This window comes from Pelophylax lessonae (genome assembly GCF_965119305.1).
Source record: "Pelophylax lessonae genome assembly, chromosome: 9".
Taxonomy (NCBI): Eukaryota; Metazoa; Chordata; class Amphibia; order Anura; family Ranidae; genus Pelophylax; species Pelophylax lessonae.
Genome location: NC_138776.1, coordinates 192,271,383 through 192,286,550, shown reverse-complemented (window position 1 = coordinate 192,286,550; position 15,168 = coordinate 192,271,383). Strand labels below are relative to the sequence as shown.

At 41.5% G+C, this 15,168-nt stretch overlaps 1 protein-coding gene across 1 annotated transcript in view; it reads right to left on the bottom strand.

Annotated features, from left to right (window-relative positions):
- The window catches only part of LOC309564291 (uncharacterized protein), a 117,944-nt gene extending 103,549 nt beyond the window's left edge, over positions 1–14,395 (bottom strand). Inside the window, exons 1-5 of the mRNA XM_082268917.1 lie at positions 14,277–14,395; positions 14,029–14,201; positions 13,572–13,679; positions 8,894–8,929; positions 5,392–5,439 (exon numbers count right to left, since the gene is read on the bottom strand). Coding sequence (XP_082125043.1) covers positions 5,392–5,439; positions 8,894–8,929; positions 13,572–13,679; positions 14,029–14,194 — 358 coding nt within the window. The 5' untranslated portion in view covers positions 14,195–14,201; positions 14,277–14,395. The remainder of the gene's footprint in view (positions 1–5,391; positions 5,440–8,893; positions 8,930–13,571; positions 13,680–14,028; positions 14,202–14,276) is intronic.
- Positions 14,396–15,168: the final 773 nt, after the last annotated feature.

Below are 15,168 nucleotides of genomic sequence, written 5' to 3'. Positions count from 1 at the left end.
AGGTCCGTCCCTGTAACATCTAGGGGTACTGAGTCCCCTCTGGTCCCTGAGGTCACGATTCCAGACACCCTGTCTTATTCCCAACAACAAGAAGCTAGAGAATTCCTGATAAGGAATAGAGAGAAGTTTTCAGAGTTACCTGGTACGACTTCCACGGTTCAGCATGATATTGTTACTGAACCTGGGGTCCGTGTCAAGCTAAAACCACACCGAATTCCAGAAGCTAGGAGAAAGGACATTAGTAACGAAGTAAAAAGGATGCTTGAGCTAGATGTCATTGAGGAATCCAATAGTGACTGGTCAAGCCCCATCGTTTTAGTCCCAAAACCGGATGGTACTTGGAGGTTCTGTAACGACTTCAGAAAACTCAATGCAGTGACAAAGTTTGACACGTACTCAATGCCCAGAGTGGACGAACTTATAGACAGACTTGGCAAAGCCCGCTATCTAACTACTTTAGACTTGACCAAAGGATATTGGCAAATACCCCTGACTGGTAGCGCCAAAGAAAAGACTGCGTTTGTTACCCCAGAGGGTTCATTTCAGTATAAGAAAATGCCTTTTGGGTTGCAAAATGCCCCTGCGACATTTCAGAGGGCCATGGACAGGACCCTAACACCTCACCGACAGTTTGCAGCGGCCTATCTGGACGACATAGTGGTACATAGCACTGACTGGGAGTCTCACTTGCCCCGTGTACAGGCTGTTCTGGATTCCCTCTTCAAGGAAGGTTTTACAGCAAACCCAAAAAAATGTGCCATTGGTTTAGAGGAAGCCAGGTATTTGGGCTACACTATTGGTCGTGGAGTCATTAAACCGCAGTTAAACAAAGTAGAAGCCATCCAAGAATGGCCACGTCCTGCAAACAAGAAGCAGGTCAGAGCTTTTCTTGGAATTGCAGGGTACTATAGGAGGTTTATCCCGAATTTTGCAACTCTAGCTGCCCCACTGACCGACCTTACGAAAGGGAAAGAATCAGTAATGGTGAAATGGTCCCCAATAGCAGAGCAGTCTTTCCAAGTCTTAAAGAAGGCTCTTTGTGCACAGCCAGTGTTGTACTCCCCTGATTTCTCCAAGGATTTCTTGGTTCAGACGGATGCGTCTGATGTAGGTATTGGGGCCATATTGTCACAGGTATACAATGGGGAAGAACACCCTGTGGTGTACCTGAGCAGAAAGCTTAATGAACATGAGAGAAAGTATGCAGTCATTGAAAAGGAATGTTTAGCCATAAAGTGGGCCTTGGATGCACTAAGGTACTATCTATTAGGGCGCCAGTTTGATTTGATAACTGACCATGCTCCTCTGAAATGGATGGCCCAAAAGAAGGAGACTAATAGAAGGGTGAACCTGTGGTTTTTGGCTCTACAAGATTACTCCTTCACTGTAAACCACAGGCCAGGTGTTGAGATGGGGAATGTAGATGCCCTGTCCCGTGTTCACTCCTGTTTGGCCACAGGTGTTCCAACCCTGGGGTTGAAACAAGGGGGGGGGATATGTAGCAGAGTGTCCCAGAGAGAGCCAGGAAAAGTCCTGTTCGGGGTTTATACATCACCCAGGCATCTCTCCTATACATTTAGGGATCTCTGAGCCATGATCCAGTTCGGATCTTCGTCCTCTTCACCAGGCCAATTTAATCTCACCTGAGACAAACAGCAGGGCTCTCCCCAGCCTGGGAATTTAGACAACGTTTGTCTAGGAGAGCAGAAGGTTGGTAACACTGTCAGTGTGTCTTTGGAAGCTGACAAGCTGTAGGCTTGCTCAGTCTGTGTTAGAGAGGGACTGCATTGTGTGTAGTAAGTGCCGGGACACGGCTAGGCTTTTGTTTATTATTATTATTTCTGCTTCTTTTCCTTAAAGCACTGTACAGCACCTGTATATAGACTTGTATATAGCACTAATAAACACCGCACTGTTTGTCACTAACACACTGGATTTGGTATCTGTGCCTGAAAACTGCTCATCCCAGGAAGCTTTGAACCTGCTACCTATTCCCCAGCTTACAATATATATATATATATATATATATATATATATATATATACAGTAAAACCTTGGTTTGAGAGTAACTTGGTTTAAGAGCGCTTTGCAAGACAAGCAAAATTTTCAAACAAATTTTGACTTGATATACAAGCGATGTCTTGATATACAAGTAGCCTCAAGTCACAGCTGAGTATAAAAGAGAAGAGGCGCCGGTAAGTGTAGCAATATGGTTAAATCTAATGAAGGTACAACATTTAGAAATTCACATGGTTGATTGGAACAGGCACATCTAAGGATGCAGGCATCAGGGGTAAAGCTGTCCACATAGGACCATCCTCCGCACCGTCATCTACGTCATCCTTTCCATGCTGCCCCTCGCTTTCAGATCGCTTTACTGCAGGGTGGTCTTCCCGGTCAGGATTACAGACTAGCAGCCGGCAGTGAAGAAGATGGTCTATGTGGACAGCTTTAACCCGGATGCCTGCATACTTAGATGTGCCTGTTTTATTCATGTGAGTTGCTAAATGTTGTACCTTCATTAAATGGAACCATATTGCTACCCTGTAGCTCCTGCTGGATTTTGCTGGATTTTGCTGGAATTGGCTCGATCCCTCCTCAGGCACAACTGACCCAGAATAGGACTGGACTATCAAATGGATACACAGATTAGAATACAATACTTCAATATGCGACAGTGATTTGTTACCTTTTTCAATGATAGTCCTTCTGGGTGACCCAATGGAACAACACACAGGATTGTAATTAACCAAAACTTAGTTTACTATGCTTCAAATTGAACAAGGAAGATACATTGAAACACAGTTCCTTAAAATGGGTTAAATCAGCTTTAAAACAGATAAAATAAATACCCCACACTTCTCCCTTCCTTTATGCTAGACACGGTACCAGACAGGTAGGCCTATCTGAGTCCCTCCCCCAGAGTTCTCTTCTGTCTTCTTGATTCTTCGCTAGCAAGGGTATTGAATAGAGCTCATTTGTAATCCAAATTAGGAATGAAGATCAAGAGAGAGAAAAACAGCGAGCTGTTGGTTGTCACTGCAGGGTGTCTGTGTGGCTGAGCAATAACTTCTGTGAGAGTGGTAGGCCTCTGGCGCCTATTTTATAGATTCTGTTGTTTGTCTACGAATATCCTGAGATGATATACTATTCTACCCCGGGGTTTATCACCTCCTGTTACGCTACCGCTATCTGTAGATAAAGCTACTTCTTTGGCAGATAAAGTCAGTTATTGGGCATGTGCCCTCTCACCAACAGGAGTTTCTCCTTCGCGCGCTCCACTGCGGTCTCAGTCCTTTTGCTCTATGTCAGCCGCGCGAGGTCTTTCTGGCGGATGACTCCGGTCTCTGCATACAGCGGTATGAGCTCCGGGAATGTGTCTCGTACTTGAGATAGGACGGTTCAACGTCGTCACTCCAGGCTTAGAGGCTTTGGCCTAATATCCAGCATCAGTCCTCAGCTCTAGCTTCTTGGTTCCTCGGAGTCCAGCGCAGAAGGGCCGAGCTTGGCTCCTCCCTTCCTTTAAATAACCTCCCCCAGAAATCTGTGCGGTGCAGCCGTGCACCCTGGATCTTACAATGCACACTGGGAGATGTAGTTACTTCATCTTGCCAAAAAGGAAGTCACAGCCCGGGAAATTCCATGCAGCTACCACTAGAGGGAGCCTAATTCCTTCTCACATATCAACAGTATCTTTAGGCATATTTAACCCCGCTACATATATATATACACAGTGCATCCAGAAAGTATTCACAGTGCTCCACATTTTCCACATTATGTTATGTTACAGCCTTATTCCAATATTGATTAAATTGTATACCCCTTAATACTTCAATACCTTCAATACTTCAATATTTCAATACTTCAATACTCAATACCTAAATACCCCATTAAGACAACATGAAAGAAGTTTGTTTGAAATCTTTGCAAATTCAATAAAAGTAAAAAAACGAGAAAACGAAAAAGTTACATATACATAAGTATTCACAGCCTTTTCCATGACACTAAAAATTGAGCTCAGGTGCATCCTGTTTCCACTAATCATCCTTAATGTAACACCTGTCTATATAAGGCCCCACAGTTAACAGTGTATGTCAGGGCATACCATGTTTTTAAGTCCAATGAGCTGTCTGTAGACCTCCAAGACAGGATTGTATCGAGGCACAGATCTGGGGAAGGGTACAGAAAAAAATTCTTCAGCATTGAAGGTCCTAATGAGCACAGTAGCCTCTATCATCCGTAAATGGAAGAAGTTTGAGACCACCAGGACTCTTCCTAAAGTGGGCAGCCAAACTGAGTGATTGGGGGAGAAGGGCCTTAGTCGGGGAGGTGACCAAGAAGCCGATGGTCACTCTGACAGAGCTCCAGCGTTTCTTTGTGGAGAGAGGAGAACCTTCCAGAAGAATAACCTCCCCTGCAGCACTTCACCAATCAGGCCTGTACGGTAGAATGGCCAGACGGAAGCCTGGAGTTTGCCAAAAGGCACCTGAAGGACTCTCAGACCATGAGAAACAAACTTCTCTGATCTGGTGAAACAAAGATTGAACTATTTGGCCCTAATGACAACTGTCATGACTTGAGGAAACCAGGCACCATTCATCACCTGGTCAATACAGTACCATCCCTACTGTGAAGCATGGTGGGGGCAGCATCATGCTGTGGGGATGTTTTTTAGCAGCAGGAACTGGGAGACTAGTCAGGATCAAGCGAAAGATGAATGCAGCTATATATAGAGACATCCTTAAAGAAAACCTGTTCCAGAGCGCTCTCGACCCCAGACTGGAGCGAAGGTTCATCTCTCAAAAGGACAAAAACCCTAGACACACAGCCAAGATAACAAAAGGAGTGGCTTGAGCATGACTACTGTGAATGTCCTTGAGTGGCCCAGTCAGAGCCTGGACTTGAACCCAACTGAAATTCTCTGGAGAAATCTTAAAATGGCTGTGCACAGATGCTCTCCATCCAACCTGAAAGAGCTTAAGAGGTCCTGCAAAGAAGAATGGGAGAAACTGCCCAAAAATAGGTGTGCAAAGCTTTTAGCATCATACTCAAAAAGACCTGAGGCTGTAATTGGTGCCAAAGGTGCTTCAACAAAGTATTAAGCACAGTTAGTGAATACTTATGTACATGGGGTTTTTTTTTTTGTTTGTTATTTTTAATAAGTTTGCAAAGATTTCAAACAAACTTCCTTCACGTTGTCATTATGGGGTATTGTTTGTAGAATTTTGAGGAAAATAATACATTTAATCCATTTTAGAATAAGGCTGTAACATAACAAAATGTAGAAAAAGTGAAGCGCTGTGAATACTTTCCATATTTAACAGGCCAAAATAGAGCAAATAGAAGTTCATTGTTAGGGTTTATATACACATTAAAAGTTAGTAAGTTTACCAGCTATTCCAGCATCAGCTCCTTTAACTCCTTTCTGACCTGGTGTTCCTATAAAAGGAAATGATACCGTTTATTTATTTTGAACTTTATGCTCCAAAATGAAAACGGGCGGACAGGCAGGATTTTTAATGCAGAAGAGACATGCTTTGCAGGTTTATACTATCATAACTTGGGCGAGTATCCCCAACATGCCACAAATCACCTTGGTATCTATTTTGCCCAGTTCTTGTAAATGCGTTAAAAAAGGTCTCCTTAGGCATTGGCTGGGAGCAGCGAGAACGGTTATACCACACCATTGGCGAACGGCACACACTCCCCCTCTGATTGAGTGGGTGATGGAGATGGACCATATTGAGAGAATGGAGTCTCTTTTGGCACATGAATTGGATGCATATGAACATTGCCACCAAACATGGCTCTCCTGGAAATTGTTCAGGGAGTTATCTGAAATGCAAAAGCTTTTTCAGGATAGCTGTAGGAATTGAATTTGGCATGAAGTTGAGCTATGTGAGGCATCATCTGGTTGTCTACCACTGATTGCTTTAACTTAATTTATTATTATATTATTTTCCCTCCCTTCCTTCTTTTTTTTTTCCTTCTCTTTTTTTTCTTTTTCCTTTTTATGCTCCTTTTTTTTTCTATTTATTTGCCTTTTTTCCCCCTCCTTTTCCTGTGCCTTGCTACTTTACACCCTTTCGCGAGTGATGATCGATGATAGAGGTTAGTGTATTTTTGGACTACAGTTTTTGTCGATACTTTAAGGCTGTGTTATGTCTATTCCCCTCTCGAGCGTAACAATTAGTGTAGTCCAGTACACTATCCATAGTTATAGATATGCACTGTACTGGTCCATTTTCTTTACTAGTATTGATATTTGTCCATAGCAAATCTGTGTAATGGTTCCAGTGGGGTGTTTATATGTTATATACAGTATCTCACAAGTACACCCCTCACATTTTTTTTTAAAAAGGTGGAAAAGGAGGAGTGGGGCCCATCTCAGGTATGGGTGTACCTACAGTATCTCACAAAAGTGAGTACACCCCTCACATTTTTGTAAATATTTTATTCTATCTTTTCATGTGACAACACTGAAGAAATAACACTTTGCTACAATGTAAAGTCTTGAGTGCACAGCTTGTATAACAGGGTAAATTTGCTGTCCCCTCAAAATAACTCAACACATAGCCATTAATGTCTAAACTGCTGGCAACAAAAGTGAGTACACCCCTAAGTAAAAATGTCCAAATTGGGCCCAAAGTGTCAATATTTTGTGTGGCCACCATTATTTTCCAGCACTGCCGTCACTCTCTTGGTCATGGAGTTCACCAGAGCTTCAGAGGTTGCCACTGGAGTCCTCTTCCACTCCTCCATGAAGACATCACAAAGCTGGAGGTTGTTAGAGACCTTGCTTTCCTCCACCTTCCGTTTGAGGGTGCCGACAGATGCTCAATAGGGTTTAGGTCTGGAAACATGCTTGGCCAGTCCATCTCCTTAACCCTCAGATTCTTTAGCAAGGCAGTGGTCATCTTGGAGGTGTATTTGGGGTCGTTATCATGTTGGAATATTGCCCTGTGGCCCAGTCTCTGAAGGGAGGGGATCATGCTCTGCTTCAGTATGTCACAGTACATTGTTGGCATTCATGATGCAGCAGTTTAACCACTTGCCCAACGCCCACAGTATATTTACTGCGGCAGTCAGCCCCTCACAGGCAAAGCTCATTCACGGACCCCCCCCCCCGCGCGTTTGCTCGGCGGACCCGATGTCCGCCGGGCACTCGCGAATGTCCATTACAGCGGGAGAAAGGCAGGTGGATAATGTAAACAAAGCCGCCTGTCATTCTCCCCTGTGTAAGAATTGAGATCATACGGTCCTCAAGCCACATCAAATCACAGTTAGAAGCACGCTCCTAGGGACACACTTAACCCCTCCTTCTCAAATAAAGTTAACTCCTTCCCTGCCAGTGTCATTTTTACAGTAACAGTGCATATGTATAGCACTGATTACTGTAGTAATGTCACTGGTAACCCCAAAAGTGTCAAAAATGTCAGTCAAGGGTCCAATCTGTCCGCCGCGATGTCGCAGTCCTGCAAAAAAAATTGCAGATCGCCGCCATTACTCGTTAAAAAAAAAACAAAAATGACAAAAATCTTTCCCTTAGTTAGTAAACGCAATAACTTTTGCGCAAACCAATCAAAATACGCTTTTTGCAATTTTTTTTACCAAACATATGTAGCATAAAACAAATTGGCCTAAAATTTTAAAAAAATTAGATTTTTACATTTTTTGGGGGGGAATTTCATTTAAAAAAATGTGAAAAATATTGTTATTTTTGCAAAATTGACGCTCTTTTTTTGTTTATAGCACATGATCAAAAAATGCACAGGTGATCAAATACCACCAAAAGAAATCTCTGTTTGTGGGAAAAAAAAAGGACGTCAAATTCGTTTAGGTACAGCGTCGCACGACCGCGCAATTGTCCGTTAAAGTCACGCAGTGCCGAATCGCAAAATAGGCCCTGGTCAGGAAGGGGGTAAAATCTTCCGGGGCTTAAGTGGTTAACAGGACCTGTCCTGTTAAACTGCTGTATGGTCTTGGCCACCATGCTGCTGCTCAGTTTCAGGGTCTTGGCAATCTTTTTATAGCCTAGGCCATCTTTATGTAGAGCAAGAATTCTTTTTTTCAGATCCTCAGAGAGTTCTTTGCCCTGAGGTGCCATGTTAAACTTCCAGTGACCAGTATGAGAGCATGAGAGCGATAAAGCTAAATTTAACACACCTGCTCCCCATTCACACCTGAGACCTTAAACCACTAACGAGTCACATTACACCGGGGAGTGAAAATGGCTAATTGGGCCCAATTTGGACATTTTCAATTAGGGGTGTACTCACTTTTGTTGCCAGCAGTTTAGACAGTAATGGCTGTGTGTTGAGTTATTTTGAGGGGACAGCAAATTTACACTGTTATACAAGCTGTACACTCATTGTAGCAAAGTGTAATTTCTTCAGTGTTGTCACATGAAAATATATATAATAAAATATTTACAAAAATGTGAGGGGTGTATTCACTTTTGTGAGATACTGTACTATGTACACTTTTATACTATAGTACGTTTCATTGCTTTTTATTTTTTTTGGCATGTATATATTACCTTTTGTATTACAACTATGTATGGAAGTGTTCTCAATTAACTTCGATTGAACACAAGAGACATGCTTTGTCTCTTCTGCAATAAATCTATTTACCTGCCTGTCCGCCCCTGTACAGTAGGCAGTGTAAGCGTAGCTCACTGCACAAATTCAGGCATGCCGAATCTAACGGGACTCCCTCACATGTGCAAGAGTGACATTATCTCGGCCTGGCCAATGACATCAGCTGGCAATCAAGACCCGGAAGCTGACCCGCATAAAGATGTGAGCAGCCAGGGGTGAGTTCCAGGGACAGCGCATAGCTGGAATTAAGGTGAGTATAGTTCTGCTTTAACTAAACACAAGCATAAATATACCTGGTAGTCCGCCATTGCCCTTTTCACCTTTCTGACCTGTAAAAAAGGTACAATATATGAGTAAAGGTATTCATATATAAAAAATGTGGTACATTGATGAACTGATTATAGGAAAACAAAAAAGTTCTAGCTCACATTCTAAACTGCAGAAACCAATTAAAATGAAATAGCTCCACTAAACATCTTTAGGCTCAGTTTACATACTAAATCGTAGGATACAGCGCTACTGACACCTGATTAAAAAATGTGCAAATGAGCAATAAAGTGCTTAGTTAAACTGAATTATCAGATAAAGTGCTTAGATAAACAAAAGTGCTGTTTGAATAATAAGGTGCCTAAATAAATGAAAGTGCTAACCAAGTGCCGATTTCATGAGTTCAATGCTGAGCATAAACCCACAATGGATAATATGTGGGTGTAAAGTGACACACACTACAGCTTAAGGGTTAAAACATGTGCAAATATCGCAAAAAATCACTGTGCTTGAGTAGATAAAAATATTAATAAAGTGCAATGACATTCAGTGTTTATAATAGATAATGGCACATCATCTGCTGCAGTCCATAGCATATAATAAAAGTCTCTTCAATATCCCAAAGGTGCTTAAGTGATCAATCAATAGATGAAACCAGTGCTCGTGATCCCACCACCATATGCGGATGGGCTCTCACCTTATGTACTTACTCGTGTTTTACCACCAGGTCACAATCCTGCACATGAAGCTGTGCAGGCTGTACAGGCTATACAGGCTGATCAATCATGCAGTAGGAGACTCAACAGGAGCGCGTTCTGTGTGAACTGCCGATGTAACGTTAAGAAAACCCTACCTCATGAAAATTCCCTACCCTCGTCACTTGCTGTGCACATACGTCATGGAACAGCTGAGCAGCTTACCACTGCGCATAGTCATAGCTCCGGAGGGTAGGGAATTTTCACAGGGTAGTGTTTTGTAACGTTACACCGCATCAGCTGTTGCCTCGGGTACATTAAATCATCTCCGCTCCAACCCCTCTGACTTCCCTGAACTCGGCTCCAAAATGTAAACGCAGCAGCGGGTCTATGAAAATATAAATCACGGAGATCGCGGCTCTGTGATTTATATTTTCATAGACCCGCCGCCACTTTTATATGTTGGAGCCGAGATCAGGGAAGTCAGAGGGGTTGGAGCGGAGATGATTTAATGTTGCAGCGGAGATGGTTTCATGTACCCGCGGCAACAGCTGATGTGGTGTAACTTAACAAAACACTACCCCGTGAAAATTCCCTACCCTCCGGAGCTATGAGCATGCGCAGTGGTAAGCTGCTTAGCTATTCCATGATGTAGGTGCACAGGAAGTGACGAGGGTAGGGAATTTTCACGGGTAAGGTTTTTTCACGGAACACCGGGTCACGTCCGTCTGGAGTCTCCACCCCCCTATACACGTTGCGTCATGCACTGTAGGCTCTCGACTTCCTCAGTAGGGAATATATTTTAAATATTTTTTTTTTTAAATGTTACATAGTTAGTCAGGTTGGAAAAAAAAGTCCTTCCAGTTCAACCAAAAAAAAAACAGTATTGAAAACCCAACCATACAATCCCATATACACAATCCTATACCTGCTGTTGATCCAGAGGAAGGCAGAAATAAACCCCAGCAAAGCATGATCCAATTTGCTACAGCAGGGGAAAAAAATTCCTTCCTGATCCCCCGAGAGGCAATCGGATATTCCCTGGATCAACTTTACCTAAAAAAAATGTTAGTACCCATTTATAGTATGTACACCTAGGAAAGAATCCAGGCCGTTTTTAAAGCAATCTAGTGAGCTAGCCATAACCACCTCTGGAGGGAGTCTATTCCACATTTTCACAGCTCTTACAGTGAAGAAACCTTTCCGTATTTGAAGACGAAATCTGGTTCCCTCTAGACATAAAGAGTCCCCTCTTGTCCTCTGTGTTGACCTTAAAGTGAACAATTTAACACCAAGTTACCTATATGGACCCCTTATGTATTTATACATGTTGATCATATCCCCCCTCAATCTCTTCTTCTCAAGAGAGAATACATTCAGTTCCTCTAATCTTTTCTCATAGCTCTATGCCTCTTATCAGTTTGGTTGCCCTTCTCTGCACTTTCTCCAGTTCCCCAATATCATTTTTAAGAAATGGTGCCCAAAACTCAACTGCATATTCCAGATGAGGTCTTACTAATGATTTGTACAGGGGCAAAATGATATCTCTCTCTCTGGAGTCCATGCCTCTGTTAATACAAGAAAGGACTTTGCTTGCTTTGGAAACAGCAGCTTGGCATTGCATGCTATTATTAAGCTTAGGATCTACCAGAACACCCCGATCCTTCTCTGCTATGGATTCCCCTAATTCTACACCACCTAGTATGTATGATGCATGCATATTCTTAGCCCCCAAGTGCAAAACTTTACATTTATCAACATCAAACCTCATTTGCCACATAGTTGCCCACAGGGCTTTTTTTCTCAGAGAATAGGTGCAGGAACTCCCCCTTTCAGAGTCACCCCTTGTCTCTGCCCCATATCCACCTCCCAGCACCGTCCCTTGGTTACACCCCCTACCCACCTTTCAATACTGCCCCTTTTAGAGAACACAAACATTTGTGGTGTTAGGTAATTTGTTTGGAATTTGTCAATGATAACAAAAAAAGCAGTAAAATAGATCCCCGGCAGCCAGCACAATAGACCACTCCCCCATCAACAATAGATCCCCCCAGCAACAATGGATACCCCCCCAGCAACAATAGACCCCAGGCAGCAAAAACAAATATCCTCACAGCCAGCAACAATAGACTATTAAAAAAGAATAGCGCAACCATGCAAAAGAAATGACTATTAAATATGGAGACAATCCATAAATAAAAATGGGGGTTTAGTCCTACCATATGGCCATATCGTGCTCAAGCCCACCACTGCGTCAAAATACCCCATTATCAGTGGGTCCTACACTATCCATAGAAAAGGGGTGAATCCAGCCTCTCCAACCCTTGGAGACAACACTCCTTGCTGGGATGGATGTGCTAATGCACTACAAAGGACTCCTCCTATATCTACTTGATGGTGGACTCTGATAGAGTACAGGTGTGTGTGGGGGGTGGGATGCTCAACCACAGAAGTCTGGTCAGACCGAATACATAATAAACAAGCAAAAAATTGGGGGAGCAAGGGTTGGAGAGGCTGGATTCACCCCTTTTTTATGGATAGTGTAGGACCCACTGATAATGGGGTACTTTGACACAGTGGTGGGCTTGAGCACGATATGGCCATATGGTGGGACTAAATCCCCATTTTTATTTATGGATTGTCTCCATATTTAATAGTCATTTCTTTTGCATGGTTGCGCTATTCTTTTTTAATATACATGTTGCTTGGTCCATAGCTGCACTGGCTTTAGATATACATGTTCAGGGTTTGCTCCCCCAATTTTCAGCAACAATAGACCCCTACCTCAACAGTAGATTCCTCCTAGCAACAACTGACCCAACAGCAACATAAGACCCACCTGCAGCAACAATAGATCCCCCACCAGCAGCAATAGACCTCGAACAATAGACCCTGCAGCACACCCCAGAACCCCTTGCCATTACATGCATTCAGTGCTGGAGGTGCAGGAACTGCGTTCCCCCGCGTTCCCACTGAAAAAAAGCCCTGGTTGCCCAATAAAACAGTGCATTGAGGTCAGCTTGTAAGTTGGAGACATCCTGTAAGGAAGTTATTACACTGCAAAGCTTGGTGTCATCTGCAAAGACTGAAATGGTACTTTTAATCCCAGACCCTATATCATTTATAAAGATATTAAAAAGTAAGGGTCCCAACACTGAACCTTGGGGTACACCACTGATAACTTTAGACCATTCAGAGTAAGAATCATTACCCACTACTCTCTGAATTCTATCTTTTAGCCAATTTTCTATCCAATTACAAACCAATCTTTCCAAGCCAGTAGACTTTACCTTACACATTAGCCGTGTGTGGGGAACTGTGTCAAACGCTTTTGCAAAATCCAAGTATACTACGACCACAGCCACCCCTCTGTCCAAGGTTTTACTTACCTCCTCATAAAAAGAAATACATACAATTTATTTATTTTTATATTTTTTTCTTGTATTTATCGTGTTTGTCCTATACTGCACTAGTGGAGCTCTCCTCTTTCTTCCCATACATGAGTGAGTGGATCCATATCTGAAGAGGTGAATATTGCTATATCGAATTTATTAACCCAGTGTGGGTAAACTGCATTATGGCCAAACATGAAACTGTTAGATAATTTGTTTTGGTGAGTTAGTTTCTTATGGGGAAGAGGCGATTGGTGTACAAGTGGTATGGTGTAAAGAACACATTTGGAGGACTGTTTATTGCACTGTGGCATACCGTGGCCTTTAGTTCTATATACTTGTGTTTATAATACATTTTTTTTTTCTTTTTTTTCACTTTTTATTTTTATCATCACTTGGGTGATTTCATTTAATCACTTTATGCTTGTGTCACTTGTCACATTATTACTGTGTATTTATCATCATCACCGGTGTTCGTTTGTATAGCATGCACTAACATCTTTTTGTGTATTTGATTATGCACTTTAGCGCTGCTGTTTACCTAGAGTAATCTGTATAGGTGATAGTTTGAAATAGTTATAATGTATATTAAAAAAAAGAAACATCTGTTATTTTACCTGCAACTCCAGGATTTCCTAAAGGTCCAGATTTTCCTTGTGGTCCAGTGGGTCCTTTTAATCCTGGTGGTCCTGGTTCACCTGGTGGTCCTCGCTCACCTGATGGTCCTGCAAAAAAAAAAAAAAAACATGAAAAAAAGAACAAAAAAAAATATATATATAAATAAATAAATAATGTGTTGATAAATTGTAAAATTCTCTAACATAAAAAGAAAAATAGTTAAGAGCAAAATGAAAGGGCAAATTATTGCACTCAATCCCAATCATTTTAAGAGGATATAAATGCACAGACTTGATAAAAACAGCTGCAGTAAATTAAAAAAATGATATGTTTAAGTATCTCCACAAACGTACATACTCTTGCTTAGAATATACTACAATATCTACTTTATCAACAAAAGCAACCAAGTTTAGGCTGGAATAGATGCAGAATGGATGTTCGTAGGTATATTTTTACCTGGATCTCCTTTTAGGCCGTTAACCCCATCTCTGCCATCTCGTCCATTGAGACCTGGAAGTCCTTGTATCACAGAGCACGTGGGAGATGTGTCTGACATAGTCTTGGAGAAGAGTAGCAAGAAAATTGCAACTGCAAGGTGAAGGGACTGAAAATGGGCAACCATATCTAACCTAAAAGTAAAGGCAATCATTTTAGAAGTCTGAAAAAAACAATTAAGAAATAGCTGGAAAAAAAAATCCATTTACCTGCAATGATCTTATTCAGATTGTCCTAAATCACAAATTTTCAGTAATGTTTGATCTTCTTCTACCAACTAATGTGCCTAGAGCAGACCACGTCATGTGCACAACAGATGAGTTTTTATATACGAGATTATCGATTATTTCATGAACTTTGAGCCATGATGGTCAATAGAAAAGAGTCGCTGGTTAATTTAGTTATGCTGTAAAAACATTGTCAAAACAAGCTGTTCCCCCATAAGAGTTGGGATTTTAAAGGCAGGCATAACACCAAGATATTAAAAATGGTAAAATTGGTACTTACCATGGTAAAATAACTGAAAAATAGTTAGAGTTGTATAAAGTACTCAAAACCCATACTTAAGTAAAAGTACAAGTGCTCGATCAAAAAGTGACTTGAGTAGAAGTGGAAGTGCTCGATCAAAAAGAGACTTGAGTAGAAGTACTAAAGTATTCAACATTTTTTGTACTTAAGTATTGCAAGTAGTTTTTTTAAAAAATTTTGCTACTCAAGTACTGAAAGTAAAAGTACCAGTAGGTTTGAAAAAAAAATTGCTACTCAAGTACTGAAAGTAAAAGTACAAGTACTGTATTATGTAGTTATTAAAGAAAGAAGTCAAAAGTCTGAACATCATATTGTTTTTTATTATTTCAAATGCAGCTTTTATTTATACATACAGTAGCATTTATTTTCGTATGCGCTGATAATACACATGTTTTGAACTTCATGAAACCTGCCATCTACTGTTCTGGCAGTGGTAATTTTTATAATAGTAACGAGTAACTATGCAGCACAAAAAAAAAATATTGGAGTAGAAGTATTGAAATCATCGAAAAAATGTAGTGAAGTAAAAGTGGAAGTAGGAGAAAAAAATTCTACTCCAGGAAAGTACAGATA